The sequence below is a fragment of the Grampus griseus genome, assembly GCF_964374135.1.
Source record: "Grampus griseus genome assembly, chromosome: 18".
In the NCBI taxonomy this organism is placed as follows: Eukaryota; Metazoa; Chordata; class Mammalia; order Artiodactyla; family Delphinidae; genus Grampus; species Grampus griseus.
In genome coordinates, this window is record NC_139012.1 from 55619174 (window position 1) to 55638438 (window position 19265).

The 19265-nt window shown below is 36.1% G+C and overlaps 1 protein-coding gene across 1 annotated transcript in view; it reads right to left on the reverse strand.

Annotated features, from left to right (window-relative positions):
* Positions 1-19265, reverse strand: part of VWA8 (von Willebrand factor A domain containing 8) — a gene marked incomplete at its 5' end in the record, with an annotated part of 367871 nt that overhangs the window by 275637 nt on the left and 72969 nt on the right. The window contains 6 exons of the mRNA XM_082676017.1: positions 9712-9789; positions 9879-10013; positions 12176-12307; positions 15801-15905; positions 17892-18000; positions 18708-18757. Of these exons, the coding sequence (XP_082532143.1) occupies positions 9712-9789; positions 9879-10013; positions 12176-12307; positions 15801-15905; positions 17892-18000; positions 18708-18757 (609 nt within the window). The remainder of the gene's footprint in view (positions 1-9711; positions 9790-9878; positions 10014-12175; positions 12308-15800; positions 15906-17891; positions 18001-18707; positions 18758-19265) is intronic.

Below are 19265 nucleotides of genomic sequence, written 5' to 3' on the forward strand. Positions count from 1 at the left end.
GTTTGATGGGGAGAATGACAACAATGTTTGAATAATCACATCTATCCCTTACATACTTAAAAACAAAAGTCATTCTACTTAAAATAGTTTAAGATTTCCCAGGCCTCTAGGATGGTGCATATTCAACTGAGTATCTTCTTTATGCCAAGCCCTATGCTGTGGTCTAACTTGCTGCATTCTCAATCCTGTTAGACCCAACCCTGTTTTATAAACACCCCCATTTTATAAACAATATTTTGTCATTTTTGCTTTATAGCCTGGAAAAACTCCATAGGTAATATAATATACCTATACACATAACTTCAAATAAAAATTCAGGATAATGCCTACATTTTATTATAGGGAAAATAACTTGTTAAAAAGTAATACACACTTCAACAAATGTATGGGCACAGCTACACCATAAGATATCATGAAGTTGGATGCTTGCAGCTACATGTAGAATCACTATGCACATGAAAACTATACACTGAAAGAGGTGTGCTACATTTGTAACTCAAATACCATCAGTGGCAATCTTCTCAGTGGTGTGATCTTCCAGAATGGTCAGTGTAGTAGGCAGAAGAATACCCTCCACAAAGATATCCATATCCTAATCTCCAGAACCTGTGAGTATGTTACCTTACATGGCAAAAGGAACTCTGCAGACGTGGTTAAGTTAATGACCTTGAGATGGGGAGATTATTCTGGATTACCCGTGTGGGCCCAATCTTATAATTCGAGTCCTTAAGGTTGGAGGATGTTTCTCAGCTGTGGTCAGAAAGAGAGATGGCAGCTTGAGCAAGACTCAGTTCTCCACTGCTGGTTCTAAAATATAAGGGGTTATGTGCAAGAACCGGACAGAGGTCAACGTAGAAGCTGAAAAAGGCATGAGTGAATTCCTCCCTAACCTGGGTATAGGGAAAGGCTTTCTAGCCATGACTCAAAATCTAAATGCAATAAAATAAAATATTAATACATTTAACTACAAATTTTTTTAATTTACAAGGCAAAAACTAATTTATTCATAAAGAAAATCAAAGTATAACTGACAAACTGAGAGCAAACTTTATGCAGCATATATCACAGATAAAAAGCAAATATGCCTAATATTAGAAACTTAAATATTGAGAGGAAAGAAGACCAAAAACTTAGCAGAAAAATGGGCAAAAGAAATGAACAGATAATTTACTAAGGACCATAATAATGGCCCTTAAAAATAGGAAAGATTTTCAATTTCTTTCCTAATATAAGAAATGCAAATTAAAACTACTTAGGGGCTTCTCTGGTGGCACAGTGGTTGAGAATCTGCCTGCCAATGCAGGGGACATGGGTTCGAGCCCTGGTCTGGGAAGATCCCACATGCCGCGGAGCAACTAGGCCCGTGAGCCACACTACTGAGCCTGCGCGTCTGGAGCTTGTGCTCCGCAACAAGAGAGGCCGCGACAATGAGAGGCCTGCGCACTGCAATGAAGAGTGGCCCCCGCTTGCCACAACTAGAGAAAGCCCTCGCACAGAAACGAAGACCCAACACATCCATAAATAAATAAATAAAAACAAAAAACAAACAAACAAAACTACTCCTTAGATACCATTTCTAACTATCAAATTGGCAAACATTAAAGAGCTTGGTGGCCCTCTCTGTTGGCATTGTTGGTGGAAATGCAAAATGGTATAATCCTTACAGAGGAAAATTTGGCAATACCTAACAAAACTACACATATATTTACCTATTGACCTAACAATTCCACTTCTAGGAATTAATCCTGAAGATATACTTCTAACAATGTGAAAATACATATGCAAAGGTTATTCATTGCAACTTAGTTTGTAATTACAAAATATTGGAAACAATCCAATTGTCCATATATAGGAGACTGGTTGAATAAACTCTGGTATAACCACATGATGGAATAATATGCAACTAAAAAAGAAAAAGAATGAGGAAGAGCTCTATGAAAAGACAACTACTCTTCGTTTATAATTTCTATTTCAAAATTCAGAGGATGTAGAACTTGCATGATGACATACATTTTTTAAAAATAAATTTTATAATAAAAGAAATTTGAAGGAATTGAGGCAAGTAAATTCCTAGAGAGCCTTATGAAGGTTATTCTTTGGGGAAAAAAGAAAAAATACTAAGAAGACAGAAAGGATGACAGATTACAGCAAAATAAATCAAGAAAACAAAATGATCTACAGAATCATACAGAAAGTTAGTCTCTGAGGTTGAATATAAACCACCTAAATGAATACAGACTCTTGAAATCTTCATGAAAAAAGTGCAAATTCAAGACAAAGTCAAGAAGCAAGTAAAAAAGTCCAAGACAGGGCTTCCCTGGTGGCACAGTGGTTGAGAGTCCGCCTGCTGATGCAGGGGACATGATCGTGCCCCGGTCCAGGATGATCCCACATGCCGCGGAGCGGCTGGGCCCGTGAGCCATGGCCGCTGAGCCTGCGCGTCCGAAGCCTGTGCTCTGCAACGGGAGAGGCCACAACAGTGAGAGGCCCGTGTACCGCAAAAAAAAAAAAAAAAAAAAAGAAGTCCAAGACATAGGTCAGTGAAAACAAATGAGAGAGAATAAAAGGTTAAAAGGTCAAGATATTTCCACTGTATTAGGATACACAGGAAGAAGGAGGAATTGTAGATTAGATGGAAGATGAAGAAAAGGATTTGGTTTGAGTTTAGCTATAGGAAGAAAAACTTAGCTAAGGGGTCAAAAATGATCCTAAGACTTCAACGTGTTTTAGACAGTGATTATGCTCATTATAAGTCTCTTAAACTTATTTGACCTAAATTTTTGATTGGAGTTGACTCGGCTTTTAATCCAAGTAGTACTTAAACAGAAAAACGAGATCTCAGATCTGGTGCTGTTTACGATGGTGTGGAAAGAAATCTGGAAATATGCCCTTATCTGGTTGTGAAAGAGAAGAATAGTAACCTGTATGTCTTCAATACTATGAAATCACTGACTTCAACACTAAAAAAAGAATAACCAGTTAAAAGAATCTGACCTAACACTTGAGCCAAATGATTTAAGATTTTTATAACCTATTATAAAACTTATTTTATGTACTGCCACAAATCTGTGTAAAGGCTCTGTTTTTCTTTTCCTTCATATGAAACCCAGTTCTAAAAATAGTCAAGTCTAAAAATAAGGCAAAACCCACATATTAAGTGTAGCTTTATACATGTACAAGTAACAGGGAAATCTCTACATCTTCTAGGAAAACAGATGTTGAGTTACTTATTCCCACTAAAATCTCTATGTTGGGTCAAACTTCTGGAAATTTTTTGTTAATATGGGCTATATTATTATAAAACCAAAATCTAATCTTTAATCCTATTAAATTAGTTCCTCTGTCCCAAAGAAATAGATGAACGTTACTAATAAATATGAAATTATAAGCAAAAAGAGTCAAATTAATCTCAGCAGCTTGGTTTCTATCATAAAAACCAACTAATTAACAGCTTACAAAACCTGCAAATGTCAATAAAATGCCTAATATATGCTTTGATCCAGTTCCTGGAAAGAAGCCATATGGAGAGAGAAAGAAACAAACTCACCTACAAAACATGTTTCCATTATTACACTTCTCTATCCCTTTCTGAAGTCTATACTTCAGAAACCATTTTTTTCTCCCAGACATTTCTCTAAAGATTAATGAGCAGAAAAGCAAAATTGGAAAAGGGGTTTTCAGAATATGTGATTACTTTCCTTATCTCTGTACCAGTTTTCCCAATCCTTGAAGGACATCTATAAGGTAGATAGTGTGTATGCTGAGGATGGGCAAAATATTCTTACGGCAAAACTTGTGTGCCTTTTGAATATCATCATCCATGTTTGTCAGATAGAAGATTAATAAGATATGACTAAATGACCTTATCCTGTGGCAGAAATTAGAAGAGACTGACTTCATATCTCAGAAGAGTATCAGGTAATAGAATGGTCTGCCATCAAATTTAATAGTATAATTTTCCTACCTTTGTTTATTTATCAATCAACAACCAACAGGAAAGTTAAAAAAATACATTAAAATAAAATAATATTTTTGTGAACTTATTGTCACTCTCCAAAAATATATAAGAAAATCTGTTCTCAACCTATTAAACTAATTGTTTCATACATAAAGATAACATTCTCAATGGCAGGATACTTTCGGTAGTTTTTCAGTGGAGATGAGAGAGCTTAATTGATAGATATATACATACTCTCTTGTTTGGTTCTTTTAATGGATAGCAGGTTGAGGTGACTGCAATCTTCACAGTTCAAGTATATGCTCATAGGATAATTTATCACTACAGTGTAAGAATCACCATAAATTGACTACAGAAATCTGATACAGAAAGAGTACTGTCTGGAAAAAATTGATGAGGCATAAATTATTTCCAGCTTTCATTAGAATGGGAGTTTTTATTATTTATTTATGTTTTGCGGTACACAGGCCTCTCACTGTTGTGGCCTCTCCCGTTGCGGAGCACAGGCTCCGGACGCGCAGGCTCAGCGGCCATGGCTCACGGGCCCAGCCGCTCCGCGGCATGTGGGATCTTCCCGGACCGGGGCACGAACCTGTGTCCCCTGCATCGGCAGGCAGAGTTTCAACCACTGCGCCACCAGGGAAGCCCCGGGAGTTTTTATTTTAATGTAAAAAATAATAATGTGTACAACTGTAGAAGTACTATTACTATAAATGGGGATGGAGTCAAAGAGAAAAGAAATATTATCCTCAAAAGGTCTTCTCCATATGATTTCAAAGCAATGGCAGCTGGAAAAGTTAAGTTATGCTTGTATTTATTCTAGACTTATAAGTGGAATATGATATATTTATAATTAAATTTAACTTGCTTTAAAAATATATTGATGATTTGGAATTTTTTTTCTCTCCATTATTTGGTAGAAAAGTATTTTCATTGGAAACTAGAAAGTTGATGGTTAACACGTTGGTGAGATGATAAAATGCCATCCTCAGATCACTTCTAACCTGAGCTATGGAAAGGTATAGCCTGATGAACTAGCATATTGAGCTAACCATCACCAAGAGGATGATTTTCTAAGAGGGCAGGGTATTCTTCATTGCATCTTCCATGAATTAAGCAAAAAATATACTCCCCTCTCCTGCCAATTTCCTTACTTCCCTTAAAAAATCCAGTAGACCTAGAATCAATTCATAAAGACTCACTTTAAAATATATTTTTGAAAAAACATATATAAATATGTATTTTTTCAGTGGGTTCTAAGACTTGTCACCTGCTGTGTAATGTAGAAATTTATTTTCTTTCCCCTACATGTTTATTGCTCAAGACTCAGGATAGCAGTACTGGTTTAAGTCTCTTCATCTTAATTCATATTCTTCATGATTTCATAAGCTTGGATCATATGCTTCTTCATAAATTTCATCTTTTAAAATCATGCAGTATTTCTTAGTAAATATTTGAATCTTTTAAGTCCTTAATCAGTTAATTATCTTTTCCTATTTTTTTATATAACTACCTTTACCTGTATTTCTAGAAATATGATAACAAAAACTGTACAAAATAGTAGGAGGTATAAATCTTCCACAGTTTTATACCAAGGCAGGATGCTTTCTCTTTCATTTCCAAAATTCTTTTCAAAATAACTCAAAATACTAAATGATACCTTAGTGCTTTGAATGAGTTAAGTTACCCAGAAGAAAGAAAAAAATTAATTTCAGGGAGAATTCTCAAATATCTTTTACAATAGATTTTTCTGCTTATAGCCCAAAAGTTACCAGTACCATGTGATTATAATTGCTTCTAACTCTGGCCAATTCAACCCATAGGCACAAAGTAACTTAAAGCAGCATGAAAAAACTCTCAACAGAATCATTTGAAATATGAGCTGTTAACAAAATTTTCTATGATAAGTTCACAGCAAGAAACTGGTTTAAACATCATTTTTCAAAAATAAGAACAATTTTAATATAAATATATTTATTGTCAGTAATAATTAAAAAGTTAAACAAAAGAATAAACTAAAAACACAAAATGCTTCCTAAAATGTAAGTAAATAGTATATCACATCCACTATCCAAAATTGTTCCAAGAATAAGAAACAGACTCTGCTAGAGGTAAAAAGATACCATAACCAGCCAAACACGAATACGTAGAAATCAGTAAATTAGCAGGATAAAAATGTCTTAGAGATATCATTACAAAAAAAAATACATGACCGAAAATTTCACTCTGTAAAAACACCAGCTGTAAGTTTGCTTTTTTATAATACTATATTGAGCATGTACGTCCACCAGAATAATCCATTCAAAAATACTTAAGAATAAGTTTAACCAAGGAGATGAGACTTGTACACTGAAAATCATAAAACATTGCTGAAAAAAATTTTAAAAGACATAAACAAACAGAAATTCATCTATGTTTACAGAATACATGATTTAATATTAAGATGACAATACTACCCAAAATGATCTATAGATTCACTGCAATTTCTATCAAAATCTCAACTTTTTTTTTTTTTCATAAATAGAAAAAAACCTATCCTAAGATTCATCTGGTATCTCAAGGGACCCTAAATAGCCAACACAATCTTGGAAAAGAAAACAAAGTTGGAGGTCTCATACTTCCTGATTTCAAAACTTACTATAAACCTATGGTAATTAAAACAGTGTGATACTGACATAAGGACAGACATATAAACCAATGGAGTAGAACAGAAAGCCCAGACACAAACCATCACATATATGGTCAGTTGATTTTTTACAAGATTGCCAAGATAATCCTATGGAGAAAAGACAGTCTTTTCAACAAATGGTGCTGGGAAAACTGGATATCCACATGCAAAGATTGAAGTTGGACACTTACTTTACACCATATACAAAAATTACATCAAAATGGGTTAGAGACCTAAATGTAAGACCTAAAATTGTAAAACTCTTAGAAGAAAACATAGGGGAAAATTCATGACATTGGACTTGGCAATGATTTATTGAATATAACACCAAAAACACAGGCAACAAAAAGATAAATTAGACTTCATCAAAATTAAATTAAATTTTGTGCATCAAAGGATACTATCAAGAGAGTTAAAGAATGCTCAACATCATTAATCATTAGAGAAATGCAAATCAAAACTACAATGAGATATCATCTCACACCAGTCAGAATGGCCATCATCAAAATATCTAGAAACAATAAATGCTGGAGAGGGTGTGGAGAAAAGGGAACACTCTTGCACTGTTGGTGGGAATGTAAATTGATACAGCCACTATGGAGAACAGTATGGAGGTTCCTTAAAAAACTAAAAACAGAACTACTGTACAACCCAGCAATCCCACTGCAGGGCATATACCCTGAGCAAACCAAAATTCAAAAAGAGTCATGTACCAATATGTTCACTGCAGCTCTATTTACAATAGCCAGGACATGGAAGCAACCTAAGTGTCCATCAACAGATGAATGGATAAAGAAGATGTGGCCCATATATACAATGGAATATTACTCAGCCATAAAAAGAAACGAAATTGAATTATTTGTAGTGAGGTGGATGGACCTAGAGTCTGTCATACAGAGTGAATAAGTCAGAAAGAGAAAAACAAATACCGTATGCTAACACATATATATGGAATCTAAGAAGAAGAAAAAAAGGTCATGAAGAACCTAGGGGTAAGATGGGAATAAAGACACAGACCTACTAGAGAATGGACTTGAGGATATGGGGAGGGGGAAGGGTAAGCTGTGACAAAGTGAGAGAGTGGCATGGACATATATACACTACCAAACGTAAAATAGATAGCTAGTGGGAAGCAGCCGCATAGCACAGGGAGATCAGCTCGGTGCTTTGTGACCACCTAGAGGGGTGGGATACGGAGGTTGGGAGGGAGGGAGATGCAAGAGGGAAGAGATATGGGAACATATGTATATGTATAACTGATTTACTTTGTTATAAAGCAGAAACTAACACACCATTGTAAAGCAATTATACTCCAATGAAGATGTTAAAAAGAAAAAAAAGAGAGTGAGAAGACAACCCACAGAATGGGAGAAAACATTCGCAAATAATATATCTGAGAATGCCTTAATATGCAGAATATATGAAGAACTCTTACAGTTCAGCAACAAGAAGACAATGCAATTAAAACATAGGCAAGGAACTTGAAAAGGTATTTCTCCAAATAAGATATATAAATGGTAATAAGCACATGAAAAGATGCTCAATATCATTGGTCATTAGGGAAATGCAAATCAAAACCACGAGTTACTACTTCACACCCATTAGGATGGCTATTATAAAAAGCAAAGCCAAATGAACACAGAAACAAAACAAAACAAGAAAACAGGAAATCACAAGTGTTGACAAGGATGTGGCGGAACTGGAACCCTCATGCACTGCTAGTGGGAATGTAAAATGGTGTGGCTGCTATGGAAAACAGTTTAGCAGCTCCTCAAAGAGTTAAAGGTAGAATTACAATATGATTCAGCAATACCACTCCAACATATAAACCTAAAAGAAATGAAAGCAGGGACTCAAACAGATACTTGTACTCCAGTGTTCATAGTAGCATTACTCACAATAGCCAAAAGGTAGAAACAACTCAAGTGTTCATCAACATATGAATGGATAAACAAAAATATTATTCAGTCATAAAAAGGAATGAACGTGTGAGATATGCTATAACATGGATGAACCTTGAAAACATAATGTTAAGTAAAATAATCTAGAGACAAAAGGACAAAAAGTGTATGATTCCTTGTGACCACCTAGAGGGGTGGGATAGGGAGGGTGGGAGGGAGACTCAAGAGAGAGGAGATATGGGGATATATGTATATGTATAGCTGATTCGCTCTGTTATACAGCAGAAACTAACACACCATTGTAAAGCAATTATACTCCAATAAAGATGTTTAAAAAAAAAAAAGTACATGATTCCATTACATGAGGTACCTAGAATAGACAAATTCCTAGGGACAGAAAGTCACATAGAGGTTACCAGGGTCTAGAGGGAGGCAGAGAATGTATTATTTAATGGTTATAGAGTTTCTATTTGGGAATATAAAGCTTTCTAGAAATAGCTAGTGGTGATGGTTTCACAACATTGTGAATGTACTTAATGCCAGTGAGTTGTACACTAAAAAAAAAATGATTAAAATGATAGAATGGATAAACAACAAGGTCCTACTGTATAGCACAGGGAACTATATTCAATATCCTGAGATAAACCATAATGGATAAGAATTTTAAAAAGAATGTATATATACATATAACTGAATCACTTTGCTGTAGAGAAGTTAACACAATATTGTAAAACAACTATACTTCAATTAAGAATAAATATTCAGTAAAGGAAAAAAAATAAAATTAAAAAAATGGTTAAAATGGTAAATTTCATGTTATGTACATTTTACCACAATAAAAAAATAATAATCTATTTGGTGAATACCTAATTATCTCCCACTGCTGCTGAAACCTATTCTATTTAGATTTCCAAATTACTATTAAATGTACTGTGTGTGTGTACACATGCTTGTAAAATGGATCTCTCTTGAAAAACAGACCCTGGTATGTTGGGCACATCAGATATCCTAGAACACACTTTCAAAAATTCCAAATAATTATAGCTGCACTCCAATTTGATAGCTGTTTCAGTTATTTATCTACTTCAAAATTAACAGGTACAACTGAAGGAAGAATACCCACAAATTCTGCTGACGGTCCAAAAGTATGTTTATAGTCCAAGTGCTAAAAATGAACTTCTTACCTGATAGAGCATGATAGGTTCTATATTGTATCCTAAGGTATCTGCAAAGTTCTTAGCGATGACTGTTTTTCCACAACCCTACAAATGGAAACACAATCATTCAAGGGATAAGTCAAAACCACCAAAAGTCAGGAAACAGAACTTAGTAGTGAGGCTGCTGTTCTTACTTTTCCTCCAATTAAACATATGTCCTTAACCATGTGAGACTGCATCATTTCAGCCAGTAGCTGTTTATGGCTTAAAGTTTGTATAAAACGGTCTGATGTGCAAGGTTGACTTAATGGCCTGGTTCCAGCTGGCACCTATAAAGAGAGGTAAATATAATATGCACATGTTTTTCTCAAAATAATAGTTAAATGAAAGCATACAACTGCCATTTGAAAGCCCCTACTAATTTCCTGCTCAATTCAATTCTATACTGTTTTTGATATTTCAATAGAGCAACAATTATTTTCTCATTCACAAATCTGATAATCGTTTTCATCAAACTTCCAAATCAATCATCCCTCTAAAATTAAAGCCCTATGCTGTCAGACATTTTCATATGAATCAAGTAATTTTCATACTATTTATAACTTATAATAACAATGTCACTGCTTGAGAATGAAGGGTTTTGCCCAAATTTCAGTTATAAGTACAGAATTTAAAATCAGTCTACTGGGACCCTCCAAAATCACCAAAGATCTCCTGATTTTTAAACTGTCCACAAATCTTTTTCCACTCTTATTTTAGTTTGCCACTCAGAAGCATCTGTTCTTAAAATCTCCCATCCTTCACACCTACTTCCTTTTATTTCCTATCTCTTCCTTATTAAAGTCTCCTGGATTTCCATGCCCTGCTGGGGACTCTGGACTTGATCATACTGTAGGCAAGACAAACCCTAAAGAATTACAAGTTTGGAAGCGACAAGATCAGATTTGTTTTTAAGAAAACAAATGGTGGTAACACAGAAGGCTAACTTGAAGGGCCGGGAGGCAATGATGTTAGAAAGCCATTACCAAAGGGAAGCAAATAATGAAAGCTCGTTCATATCTCATGTCCCTGGACATTCTGTTCAAACCGCCTGAAATGTCCTATCACCTTTCCACTCCTGGGCCACTGGGAAACTCCTGTGTCATAAGGCTTAGCTCAAGCCCCATCTCCTCTCTGAAACTTTCTCTACTCCTTCTCCTGACTCCTGGTGTTAATTCCGTCTCTACATCTCCGTAGCCATTCCAATGCAGTTCTTACTCATCTGCCTCTATCCTAGACCATCAGCTGTGAGGTCACTCATCTGAAGGAGACAGAAGAGTGTCGTGTGGAGTGTGCTGTCTAGAAGGCCCAGCTGTGCCATTTGGTAGCTGGTGACCATGGGTGAATTGATTACCCTCTTCACATCTGTTTTCTAATCTATAAAATGGAGATAATAAAAGTTATCTCTGGGGTTATTGGGGGATTTAAATGGCATAATATATGTGAAGAGAAAAATACAGTAACTAGTACACTGCAGGCACTGAGTGGATTTTAATACAGAGCCTGGCTCATGGTAGACATAATCAATGTTTCGTTTGATGATTGAGTAAATACAGTGACCTGAATAAGTATTACTAATATCACGTTCAAACAAACAAAAAAGCCTATCATGAATGCTTGCTCTGTCATAACATAAGAAGGCAAGCATTTATTCTTTCCTACATTCACTTACAATCTAATTGTCAGCATTTTTCAGGCTGTGTTTCCTAGTGTTAGCTTCCTATCACATCTTAGGGTTCTTAGGACCCTCAAGGGAAGGGTTAGAAAAAGGGAGGCAGAGCAAGCAGTTGGAGCTCTATGAGCAAATATCGTTCCCCTCCTCTAAAAACTGTTCAACTACAACAGCTCATCTTTTAACTGTTTCATGTAGCTGACAAAGATTTTATTTGAAAGGAGCATTCCCTAGTTGTTAAAATATGTTTGAAAACAGGGCCTTCCCTGGTGGCACAGTGGTTGAGAGTCCACCTGCCTATGCAGGGGACACAGGTTCATGCCCCGGTCCGGGAAGATCCCACATGCCGCGGAGCGGCTGGGCCCGTGAGCCATGGCCGCTGAGCCTGCGCGTCCGGAGCCTGTGCTCCGCAACTGGAGAAGCCACAAAAGCGAGAGGCCCGCGTACCGCAAAAAAAAAAAAAAAAAAAGTGTTAAAACAATGACTATTTCTTACCAAGGACTCAGAACACAAAATGCTTTCATTAATAAACACTTTATTTGATTTTCCCAGAGGCTGACTTTGGTTTTTGATGAAAAGCTATCCCTATGTTTCTCCTGAACTTTTCCAGTTTACAAACATATGTGACTCTGGATATATAGATATACAGATACACGTATATAGATATGATGCTATGGAACCAAAGAATACTTATAAGGGAATCATAAACCCAATTTAGGTCATAAAAATGGACAGAACAAGGCACATCTTAGAAAGTACAAACCTTGATTCATTCATTACCTTAATGGTCACCTCTTTTTCTGCAATCCGGATGGTCACAGAAGCTTGGAAGACATGGTTTTCAGTCATCTTCTCCACTCTCACAACCTCTTCAGGAAGCAGAGAGCTTCTTGAATCTTGGAGTTCAAAGCGCTGTAAAATTACCAGAAAGACATGTAATTTACTTTTTATTTTAGTATTAATGTTGGATATCTGGAAGGTTCTATCTTAATTAGAACTGAAACCCACTCTATGTTATAAAAATAAAGGTAAAAAAATTAATGAGAATTTTTTCCCCTATTTTTACAGATACCACTCATTCTACTTAAGCTAATTACTAAGGTGATATGAAAATAGTCCCTAAAATTTACTAAATGCCAAGAAATGGAATCACTGAGTTTCTGATCTGGTAGAAGTTTGCAGCCTACAATGCTTGATGATCGAAGGTTCCAGTTTCCTAGAAAAGGATGATGAGACTCTTGAAAACATGCTAAAGGAAATTAAAATAAGGCCTATATCAGTTGATTTCTTAAATCAACTGAAGTTAATAGCTGCCTGGACACCAGTCTGCTGATTGCTTGTGTGGTTAGTTTAACTGATTACAATAAAGTATAACAATCAATCTTCCACAGTATCTGGCACAGTGCCTTCTACAGTGTAGGTTCTCAATATTTGTCAAACTGGATTTAAAAGGCCCAGACCATTGATTCTTTCTCCATGTAGACCAATGATCAATGTTCTAACACTAGGTTACACCCCCTAATCCCAGCTCGTTATATAAAAAATGCACACAGAGAACACAAATAAGTATATGAAAAATGAGGATGCTAATTGAAAATTAATTAAATCCTATGCCCTACTAATAGCAGCATGTTCACTATGAAGAGCTTAACTCATTTTTAGTATTAAACAGGCAGAAATTATTCTCCCCAAATCCTACAATACTTTTAGAACATTATCACTATAGTGAAAGACTTGAAACTCAATGAAAGAACAGATTACTGCTTATTCAACAGAATGACTCAACTCTAGAAAATATATTTTGGGGAAGAAAATTATTTTCAACTTCAACACTGTAAACATAACAGCCCAGATCATGTTTTCATTGCTGTGTCTTAAGTACTCAAGACTCATTCCTCTTCCCAAGCCTAAGAAAAATTGTTTATTTGTGCTACCATAAAAAACATAAGTTTTATACTTTGCACAATTTATATATGCAAATTCCCATGGTGTCACACAATGTGGTAGGAATTGCTTCCATGCTGTAGACAAATAACAATCATTGACACCATAATTTCATGCCAAAAAAAAAAAAAAAAGGGTACACTGTATTTCAAGGAGGTTCAATTTGGAAAGGAAGCCTTAGCAAAGTAATTAAATTCACTGGAATTTAGAACTTAGACCCATTAAATTCTAAGAAAATATATATATGAGCTTAAAGGGTATGTTTTCACTCCAGCCAGAGTAATGTCAGTTTAACTTGATATAGGGTTAACGTCAGAGCATTTATATTACAGAAATGAACACTAATGCCTTGAACCACACTTGCTGTACTGGTTATGCCCTTATAAATAATTCAAACTAAAATATTTCAGTAGAATAAAAATAGTAGGCTAGAATACACTAAAATAGGAAAAGAACTCAAGTTGCAAGGTGAGTTACCATGTGTTGGCATAGGGAATTTAAAGACTCTTAATCAAAAAGGAAATTGAGGAGTAAAACAGATATATAATTCTTCACAAAATTAAGGCAAGAAAAGACAATCACTTTTTCTTCTCTTACATAAGTAACAAAATTCCCCTTTTTCCTTTTTTTTTTAAAACTCTACAATCAGATTTGAAATAATTCCTGTTTGTAATATGGATCCTCAATCAGTGCTCTATGTTCCCCTTAATGATAAAGGTCAAAATAAAGGCCAAACAAAATGAAGCAGTACTGACTACTTTCTTTGGAAAACTCAACTCTTTAAAGGTATTCTATAACTTTATAGAATTTGTATGACTAATTTTGAAATTAGAGACCAGAAACGCATCAAAGTGTTTTCTTAGTAAAAATGAAGACCTTTGTTCATAACGGACTTATCTAGACGCTGGATGCCTTCTCCTGGTTGTGTCACAAAACTTTACATTGCTTCATTTTATCAGAACTCTGGCATTTTCTTCTACCCTATGTACCCTTGTTCCCAAGGCAGTGGACTTTGTGCTGATGGGCATCTATGGAGCTCATCTGTAATCACAGCCTCTTTTCTTAAACACTAAGTACTCTATTTCAATGACCAATGTCAAAGTAGCTCAGATGTTAATTAAATCAAAGATGAGTTCTAGTTCTGTTTTTCAGAGCCTGGAATGAATCTTAGAGTGAACTATACAGTCAGACTGGTAGTTTCCTAACTCCTTGAGCATAGGAATTAATTTCCCCATTTCCAAATGGTTCTTCATTACCTCCCTAACACCCTTCCACCTTCTCCTTTTTCCCCTCCCTCTCCCTCACCCCTTCTCACACACACAGCAAATCCCTTTCTTCCCTTTCATCAGTGGCTGCTATTTCACCGTCCCTAGCCCTGCTTCTATTCTTTGCTGTCTCTTCTACTTTCCTTTGCCTCTTTATTGACCATTACTGTCCCCTTGCTTCTTTATGCTTTTCTTTTAGATTCTGCCCCTACCTATACTTTTTAGCATTTATGAGGAACGGCTTTTTGTTAGTTTTATTTTGTTATTATTATGATTGACATCACCAATCAATGAAAGTACTGTTTCTTGGGTTGGCTGATATATGAAATAAAATCCCACGGAAGTAACTAGAATCTATTGTTCCACTCTCCGGAGCCCTTCTCACTATTATCAGCTGCAGAGAGTACTTCTGTACTCCCAAAGACCCTGTGTACTCTTTGGGATAAGGGAGAAACTAACACCATTCCATATGTCAAATTCTGGCCTCCAGGAAATGAAGGGCCTACACACAAGACCACAACAGCTTAGTGTTCACATTCTACCTACTCCTTAGAAGTCTATACACCTTGACCCAAACTGTGTAAGAAAAACAAAAACAGTCTTTCATAAAAAGGAATTATTTGGGGTGAGTCAATGACTCTCTCTCGCCAAGGGTCCGCTTGAAGTGGCTCCCACTGGCCAAAACCTGGGATAATTTTAGCATCAAAATAAATGACGATAGTAATCAATTATAACCCACTGAATAAAATAGGGATCCATAAGTGCATATTGATATAAATGAATAAATTAATACACGGAGGAGAAGGAAAAGCTCTTCCTTAGTGTAGAAGGCCTACTAATAAATGCAGAAGGAATGTTTACGCCCCATTACTGACATGACAATGCCTCCACAGGTGGAAAAGAAGAGAAGACAAGGGCAAGAAAGAAAGATGGAGAAAGAAAAGTAGGAAAGAAGGGTAAGAGAGAGATGAGAAGAAGGGACAAGAAGAGAAAATGGGAAAGGTAAGGAAAGAAAGTGAAGCAGACACTGCTTTTTTTTTTAACATTTTTTTAACATTTTTTTAACATTTTTTTTTAACTTTTTTTTTTTTAACATTGCTATTGGAGTATAGCTGCTCTACAATGGTGTGTTAGTTTCTGCTTTGTAACAAAGTGAATCGGCTATACACATACATATATCCCCATCAGATACTTACTTTTAAAACAACGTCCACAGCCATCTTCCCTTCATGTCCTAGTAAAACAGTGTATGGGTAAAGCCACCGGATTGCACGTTCGATGGACATCATAGGAAAGGAATCCTATTTAGGAGGAAAAATACGTAGGAATGAAGAACACCTAAAATAATCACAGAAAATTTAACCAAAATGTACATATGACATTGAAATTGCATTATAAACAATACCCAATAAGTTTCTCCTGTTTCCCAGAAGTCTACAAAGGCAAATATTCATTGTTTCCTCTTCTTGTTCCACACCCTTTGCCTTGGTAAACTCACCCACTCTCATCTTTCAGCTGCCGTGTATGTGTTGATGGCTCCCATGTCTCTGTCTCCAGTCCTGACCTTTTTCTTGAGCTCTAGACCTAAACTCTCAATTGCCCATTAGATGTGACTATACGGATGTCCCATAGACTCCCATTCAGCATGTCTGAACACACTTCCCTATCCTACTCATTCCAAAGTACCTTCTCTTCTTCCTCTACTCCTAATCTGAGTTAATCTCATCCACATACTCCTAGCTTCACTGTTATAACTACAAAGTTAGAAAGTGTTCATTATCCTCAAATCCTTCCCCCCAAATTGCTTTCCCAATTCGGTTTATCCTACCTTAAAAAGTCTACTAACAAGGACAACTAGGCAAATTTCAATATGGACTGTTTATTAGATGACATTACAGAATTATTGTTAACAGGCTGAGGGGTGTGATAACGGTGTTCTGGTTACATAGAAGAATGTTCTAATTCTTAGAAGTTGCATACTGAAGTACTTAAGAATACTGACTACAATTTACTTTCAGAATTGTTTAGAAAAAAATGAGAAAGTGCAAACAAAAGTGGCAACATGTTAAAAGTTGGTGATTCCAGTTAAAGGGATTATGGATTTATGTTTTGCTATTTTTGAACTTCTTCTTAGATCTGAGAATTGTCAAAGTAAAAAGTTCCAAGGAAAAAACAAAAAGAATGAAAAGTAGAAGATGTGATAAATAGGAGGAAAAATGCTGTTCCAGATGTATAGAACAGCGTAAACAATACCTGGGAAACCTAACACCCTGACCCAGGAAACGTAAAATAAAACGCAACAAGAGATTAAAAATAAGTCTCTTGTCTAAGTGGTGTCACTACTACCTTGGATTATGCTTTCCTTAGCAGAGTCTCCTACCTGTTCCCTGTGCATCCACGCTCCCCCCACCTCACCTCGCTGCCAGCAGAGGTGTCTCCCTCCAACATATACCTGATTGCCACACATCCCATCTACTTAATAATGTCTAATGGGCCACTTCTTCCACACCAGAAAATACAGACAACTTCACTCACCATGCAAAACACTTCACAATAAGGTCCTATTGTGGTACACATGCTTGCTCCAGTGATACAATTTATTATCATGCTCCGAAAAACACACCAGGCCCTTTTGTGATTTAACACCTTTGGCCCATGCTGTTCCCTCTGCCTAGGGAACACTCCAGACACTACTGTCATGACCTTCGTGAAACTGCGGTGGACAACGTCTGTTTTCCACCAAATCCCCTCACCCATTTTCCTCCTTCATGTGCCTCCCAGCTTTCCCTTCCAACAGCCAGCTGCTGCAGGTCTTTCCAAGAAAACTGCCCTTGAGCTCCTGAAGCCAGCTTGGCTCCCAGAATGGGAGAGCAGCTAGTGCCTGGGAATGTGTGCCCCCTGGGACAATTACTAACCAGTGAGACTGATGGTGCTAAGTGTGAAAGTCCCAGTTCCCCTGCCTCAGGTTGGGGCGAGTCTGAGGCATGACTTACACTGCTGCAGACCTCTGCATGATCAGGTAGAAGTCCTCCTTCCCTCTGTGGAACTTTCACCTGAGCTGCATGTCTACCTTCCCCTGTCCAAGGCTGTAAGCTCTTTAAGGACTCAGAATACATCACTGGTCTCTGCACAGTTTCCTGGGCTGCACAGCAAATTAATCTCAGGCCTTGCAATATTTATAGAGGAGTATAACAAGGCAAAGGGAAATGATTAATCTCCAAGGGTTAACTTTTAAGTTTTCTTTGCCACATTTGGGTACACCAGTCATTAATTTATTTTATACATACCAGGATTTGAACTGCAGCTGGTAAACTATCTAAAGGAAAATCTGGAAGTCCAAGAGCAGAAGATTCTTGGGAACAGAGAGTGGTGGCAAAGGATAAGAGTTGAGAAATTCTAGGGGAAAACAAGAAGTGATACTAAATTTTATTCTAATAGTTATAATACATAAAATCTGTTAAATATAAAATAGCTGGGCCAATTTAATTAATTGAAAAAGTTGACATCCACTATTTAAGTCTTAGGGAATAGTTCCATATTATAATATTCCATTTCAAACTCAAGCTGATTAGGTTCACAGATGTATTTCTTAAATCTGTCCCAATATGTGAGGTTTTTCATAACCTGGCCCAAAACTACTCTGCCAGTGTCACCTCCCACCTTTCTCATCTAAATCCAAACTCCAGCCTCCGGGAGCTTTTCATAGACCCAAGAATAAGGCATATATTCTCATGACATGCTTTAAAAACTTTTTCTTAGAATTCCTTAATTCCATTCTCTATCAGTCAAAAGCCTACTCATTCTTTAGGACCCATCTCAAATGTCCCTTATAAAGTCTCAACCACAACATCCCCCAATACTCTGAAATTATGACCCTTGCCACACTGTTAAAGTAAGGTATTTATACACATATCTGTAAACTCTACTAGATCTTGAGTTTCTTGTATCAAAGACCATGTCTTATTAACTTTATCATTAGCTAGTTCCATAGCTACTGAAAAATTCTTCAAACAGTTGTTGAATGAATGAATGAATCAGTGGATCAATGAATGGGCAAAACAAATTCAATGTTAAGTGTCCATATATATATCTGAAATACTTACTTCTCAGCAGAAACATTGGCTCCAACTGAATACAACAGTTTAAGTTGGTCCTAAAATAACATAAAACATATCAAATTGATTAATAAGGAATGTAACAGATTAAATGCAAATGTTTGACGGACATAATTCAACCTTTTAATTAAGCAGACACTATGTAATTAATAGCAAAAAATCATTTCTTGATACATGTCATTTCTAAAAGAAGAGTTGGTCTTTTAAAAAAATCTTTCAGACAAATAATACCACAATAACTTTTCTTTCTAGTTTCCAGAGATTTTCTTTACCTTTGTATCCATTTTTCTTTCCATCAACTACTGAGGGGGACATCTACAAACACAGTAACATTTTTATAGTAACTGAATTTATTATAAACAGGAAAACTATTTAAAAAATAAATTATCCTTAAGGGAAGAGGGGCAAGATAGAAGAGGGGATTAAGAGATATAAGCTACTATGTATAAAATAAGCTACAAGCACAGGGAATGTAGCCAATATTTTAGAATAACTTTAAATGAAGTATAATCTATGAAAATATCGAATCACTATGTTGAACACCTG